This window comes from Limulus polyphemus, unplaced genomic scaffold, assembly GCF_000517525.1.
Source record: "Limulus polyphemus unplaced genomic scaffold, Limulus_polyphemus-2.1.2 Scaffold1, whole genome shotgun sequence".
NCBI classification, from domain to species: domain Eukaryota; kingdom Metazoa; phylum Arthropoda; class Merostomata; order Xiphosura; family Limulidae; genus Limulus; species Limulus polyphemus.
This window is the reverse complement of record NW_013665611.1, coordinates 3100041-3106247: the sequence shown is the minus strand read 5'-3', so window position 1 is coordinate 3106247 and position 6207 is coordinate 3100041. Positions and strand designations below refer to the sequence as shown.

At 29.2% G+C, this 6207-nt stretch overlaps 1 protein-coding gene across 1 annotated transcript in view; it reads right to left on the bottom strand.

The window, feature by feature from the left end:
* The window catches only part of LOC106460726, a 145943-nt gene that overhangs the window by 52813 nt on the left and 86923 nt on the right, over nt 1–6207 (bottom strand). Inside the window, exons 18-19 of the mRNA XM_022386515.1 lie at nt 4358–4552; nt 513–743 (exon numbers count right to left, since the gene is read on the bottom strand). Of these exons, the coding sequence (XP_022242223.1) occupies nt 513–743; nt 4358–4552 (426 nt within the window). The remainder of the gene's footprint in view (nt 1–512; nt 744–4357; nt 4553–6207) is intronic.

The following is a 6207-nucleotide window of genomic DNA, read 5'->3' as shown; positions in this document are numbered from 1 at the left end:
TAGCGCAGATAGCCCTCGTGTAGCTTTGCGCGAAATTCAAAAACAAACAAACTACCTGTATAATAATAGATAACCATTATCAAAACATGAGTAAATAGTTCTAATACATGAATTAACAGTTTACTGCTGGTACACAACACTATCAAAATCTTGAATTACTTCAATAACCAGGAAACTAGCTCACTCTTGAAAACAATTGACTACCAATATATTACTAGACAATAAAGCTCATAAGCCAACTAATGAAATGTTTAATCATTAGCTAGCCCTGTACCTTAAAATACTTTTTTATATATACATTTCAACTTTCCTGTAGCTTTGTTTGATTCTTTTTGCAACTACAAATATTGGTAATGTTACATGTCTGATATCTTGCAATTTTCAAACTAATTTTCGGAGAACTTAACTAAATTTTTTTTCTTTCAATATGTTCATGCATTCACAGGTATTATGAATATTCTCTTTCACAATATATTTTACTGTTAACCTTTTCACTGTCTCTATTTACTTACTTTGTCTTTTAGCTTGTCTTTCACAAATATACAGTTTAGTCAATTTAGGGTCAGCTAAATCCCAATTTCCTTCAGATTTTACTTTTCCAAAATTCAAAGCTAATACTCCAGCTGTCTTGCTGAAATCTGTTGTAGATTTCCAGTGAACATATGTAACAGAATTATTTTTTTCATCCTCCCATTTATAAGTCTTGTCCCTCCACATCAGGCCCATCCAGAACTCTTTGGAAACTAAAAAAAAACATCATAAAATTAAGTTTCAATTTTCCTAAACTTTAAATTGTAAATTTTAACTGTAGTATTTTGTGTAGTTTCTCAAATATTCTTAACAAGTATCAGAACAAGTATATTAATGTATCAAATATATATTCTGGAAAACTAGTATTCTATATAGCTGTAGCTCATCTAAAACAAGCACCTTATTTTTCAGTGTATAAGACACACTTTTTTACCCCAAAATTTGATGTCAAAATCTGCTTGCATCCTATACACCGAAGGTATGAATAATATATTTGATATACACAAGCCATGTGTAAATATATTTAAATAGGCATGCATAGTTTAGTTCAATTGAATGTGTTATTTATAACAATAGTAGTTTTTTTCTTTCTTTTAAAAACATAACTATTTATAATGCTCCCTAAATAATAAAAAATAAATCATAGTGAAAGCAATGAAGATTTTGTAGGTTTTGAACCAAACTAAATAACAGTAAACCTTTTTTTTATTTACGGTATTTTCTTATTTTGATGTTTTGAGCTCTTTTGTGTATAGAACAATATTTTTGTTCAATAAAAATCTTTCAAATGTGACTGTAGCTTTTTTTCCCCCAAAAACTTTGTCTTCAAAATAAGAGTGCGTCTTATACACCGGGGCGTCTTATATTCCGAAAAATACTGTATATAACCTAACAATTAAACATTAATGATGTGTATGTCATTTATTTTATTTCCTCTTTATAACAGCTTAATTATAACCAACAACCAAACAGAGATATAAAATGAATATATTTTAAAAAATATTTTAAGGTCTGTAGTTTTGTAGTCAATATATGCAAACAATACATGTTTAATTTTGAAATGTTTCATTTTCTATAAGTACATAAAATTGGCATGTAATGTATTTACATTACAATATAAACACCTTCATCAATCTTGTTTTTAACAATGTCTAATAGAAAATAGCTTCTTCAACTTCAATCATACAATCAAACAGTTCACAATATAAAAACATATACCATCCATCTCTGTGGCATTTACTTATGTATGTATATGTTTGCCTATAACATTTGCAATAAAACATGATTAGCCTTTGCCATGTTTTACTTTTATGATCAACCTTGACATAGTGGTGCACTTCACATAACCTTTCCTACCATTTGCTTACCAATAATAATACCAGACAATACAGTTCGTAACTCATACTAATGAAATGTGAATCATTAGCTAACCATATGCCTTAACCAAACTTTTTATATATATTTCAACTTTCTTGTAATATTACATGTCTGATATCTTGTAGTTGTTAGATATACATGACTGTTTCAGTTTAACACGAATGTTATGATTCAGATGGTTTATATAGTGCAGATGTCTTATTCAGTTATTTTTAGAAGCAATATTTTACGGTAAGTTTGTTTCCAAAACCGTTTACAAGTCATACATTAGGTAGTCAATTGTTATGAATTAGCAATTGTTTACAATAGTGAGATTATTGCATCATGTTGCTATAACTTTGAGTTTCTTGTTGGTTTGAGTATTATTACATCAGAATATCTAGTACTGCAAGGAATGTTCTAGACTTCTGTCAGGGAATAAATACACAGTGAGAAATCATTATTGAGTTTTAGTTTTAGACTGTGCAATCATGAGTTTAGTGATAAAGAGTGTATATTGGTGATTTTTAAAGTGAAATTATCACAGACTGTATTGTAATAACAAGAATACAGAATATTAACTCATCTTGTCAATTGTGTTCTAAAATGAATGAATCAGCCTATGTGAATTTTGATGAAAGAAAGGATTATTTAAAGTTCTGGATACAACTGTGAAAACCAACAGTGTAATGAACATTTGTATATACATTTGATTTGTTTTTAATATATTATTTTAAAACAAGTGGACTGTGTTGCTGTTTGTTTATAGTTGAAATTTATTGCCAACAAGTCACACACCTACTATAAAGAATTTGGCATTACAAAACCTGACAGTAGTTTTTAAATTAATTTTCAGAGAACTTACTTACTTGAATATTTTTCAATGTTTTCATGCACTCACAGGTATTATATATTTTCTTTCACAAATTATTTTACTGTTAATCTTTCCACTGTTTAAATTCACTTACATTATCTATTAGTTTGTCTCCCATAAATATCCTGTTTATTTAATTTACAATCAGTTAAATTCCACTTTCTTTCTTGTTCTACTTTTCTAGAATACAAAGCTAATAGTTTAGCTGTGTTGCTGAAATCTGTTGTAACTTCTAGTGGAAATATGTAACAGAACTATTTTTTTCATCTTCCCGTTTATAAGACCTAACAGAAAATAGCTTCTTCAACTTCAATCATACAATCAAACAGTTCACAATATAAAAACATATCACCATCCAGTGCTGTGGCATTTACTTTTGTATGTTAATGTTTGCATACTTTGACAGATATAACACTTGTAATGAACATGATTAGCCTCTTATTAAAACAACACTACTGCTCTTTAAAACTGTGAAAATAATCTTTGTTCTGACCAGTATCTCCTGCTTTTGTACTCTAGCAGGCAAATACCTGCTGAGGACTTTTCGATCCTTGAACTTATTAGTGCTCCAACAGACATTAACAAAAAAGAACGACTGGAAAGGATATTAATCTACAATCTGGGGACCTTACAACCATCTGGTTTAAATTAATGCTTTTCATTCCTGTAGATTTCTATTTTTCCATTTTTTGTTTAAATTTTAATTGCTATCTACTTATCTTTTCATGACTTGTAAATTTTATGTAATAGATGTAATTTTGCTTAGAATTTTCACGCTCAACATTCCAAATATTACGCATGCAAGTTCTTTGAATACTGCACATGCGCCTTTGTTGTAAACTGTACATTTTGACGAAGAGTGCTAGCTCAAAACGTCATCCTTCTTTAAAACTTGGCGATTATTCAAGCTATTATTTAATTTTGATATTTTCGTCACCTATGCAGTTTTAACTATATTTGCACTCATTTACTAGACTGTTTAAATTCAAAGCTCCTTAACAGGCAATGTTGGATTTACTCAGGGTAACTAGCACTATTCACATAACTGGTCAGTCTAATTCAACCATATATGAAGCTGTAACCTTGAGATACCACCTGATCTACCACTGAAGAACACTGCTGTCTACATTCTTCCAGAACTTGCAACATTACAGCCTTACTCACCATGGGCAGAACAGGTGTTACCTCAGTAGAATGACAAAAGAAGAAAGGCGGTTAGAACAAAATCAACATAACAACCGTCTTGACCACATGTAATGTAAAAACTGCACAGATCCAGAAATAACTAAAACATTTTCAATTCTTTATTAATACAAGAAAGCAAACATGCATGGTATGCTAATATACAAAACAGGAATAACTAATCAGTGTGCCATTATTATTCTAAACAAAGAATACCACGCAGTCTCTTCTTAGTAATAATATTTTGATATAACTGATGTAATAAAAAGATGGAGTACCAAGTTTACTTATACCAGATTACTAACACATAAATTGAATTTTTCATTATTTTACTTCCTTCATATACCAACCACATTTAGAACCACTCTAAATAACCATTTAGTGTATGTACGTAACATTGTTAAATATACTTACTTTTTCTTTTCGAAAAATACTTTTCTTTAAGATATTTCAGGATAAGCTTGTATTTTAACAAATCTGCCAAAGTCAGTAAATGTCCTCCTTTACAGTTTTGTTGTGCCTCATCCCAAGTTGCTTTTCTCCACTCATCAATGAAGAAGCAGGCGTCATGAACGAATGACATTACCCATTTGGATGGACAAACTGGCACTAAATACATAAAAGTAGAGTTAGATAGATGTCAGATACTTGTATATTATCATATGCAGTAATAAAATTTATCATGTGTATAAATATTACTCAGATACTAAGTAGGATATCTACACATTTAACTCTTGTTTATTATAAGCCTATGGATACCGTTCCAGAAATGTTATCAAGTTATTGAAGAAGAGTCCCCAGAACAAGACTAAATTTTGACAATAACATAACAACAATATGCACAAATCATAAAACAATAGCAGCAGTATACCCACCATACAGGCACATGTCATGATATACTCAATAGTACAACTAACAGACTTAAAACAAATACATATAACTGTTAGTGTTGAAACAATTTGATTGAGCTTCAGACATATGCTAAAGTCAAATAATAAAGTTTAAAATCATTTAATTAAATCAAGCTGAACAAGATTCACCAGCTCACTAATATCTTGTTCTAAAACACTTCTAAACACTTCAGTACAATGGGTGAACATGAATTGCAGGAACAATAGAATAGATTGTAGAAGGCAGGAAAATGCTACATAACTTGTTATGATAAAGTATTATTAATATGCAATGGTATGTTGGGTAAACTAATGATCTTTTTCTTAGGGTAGAAAATCAACTCATCTTCTTATACAATAAAACCTTCAGAGTCCAGCTAACAAAATTAATTTAAAAACTGAACACACTGATAAAAACAAACAGCTTAAGAAACACAATATTTATAAAAAATGTCATTTTGACAATAACTGTACAGCACTTACACTGTCATAAAAGAATGCAATATTTAGTATGAACTAAGATTAATGTTATATTCTCATGAAACAATTTTATAAGATTCACAAAACAAATAGAAAAATGTATTTATATGTTTATTTATAGTGCCACTATATTAATAATCAGTTAAAATATTAAGTGCAAGACCTGAATATTTTTGATGAGAATTTTAATATAAAGTCTGTATATTTTAATCATAGTTTTGTACACCCAGCACAAGGTAAACCATAAACATTCTCACTTGACCTTTTATTTAGGTATAGAATCTTTGATAATTATAAATAAGCTATTCTGCACAGTTTGGAAGGCTCAAGATGCAGTTCTGATGTTTGAAAACTGTTTTTGTCTATCAACTTGTTTTTGAAGTCCTGGTTCTATAAATATGATGGCTGTGAATTTGGTTGATATTATACTACATATAAGCTACAATAAGTCTTTCTCAACATACACATGTCAAAAAAACTTCAAGTCAGCAGAGCAAAGAATAATCAAATGGTAAATGCAATTTATAACACAGGACTGCGAATTTAAACTTCATAATAATGGATTTTTCATAATTCTGCTATGCAGATTTCAAAAATAATATTCATTTTTCTCTATCATGTAAGGAATTTTTACAAATCAGGAAGAAAAACTTACATAGCTCAAATTATTATTTCATTTACCACAATGAAAATTTTTTATCATTATGTTTATTAACAAAAATACAAACAAATTGAAGAAAAGGAAAGAACATTGATGTCAAACAAATATGCATCCTCATTCATCCTGAATTTTTTGTGAAATTTATGTCTTGTTGTCTCAAACTTATGTGTTGTGGTCTTTCTTTTATGTATTGCATTATGATGTTTTGTGAAAAATCTGTACATGATGGAGAA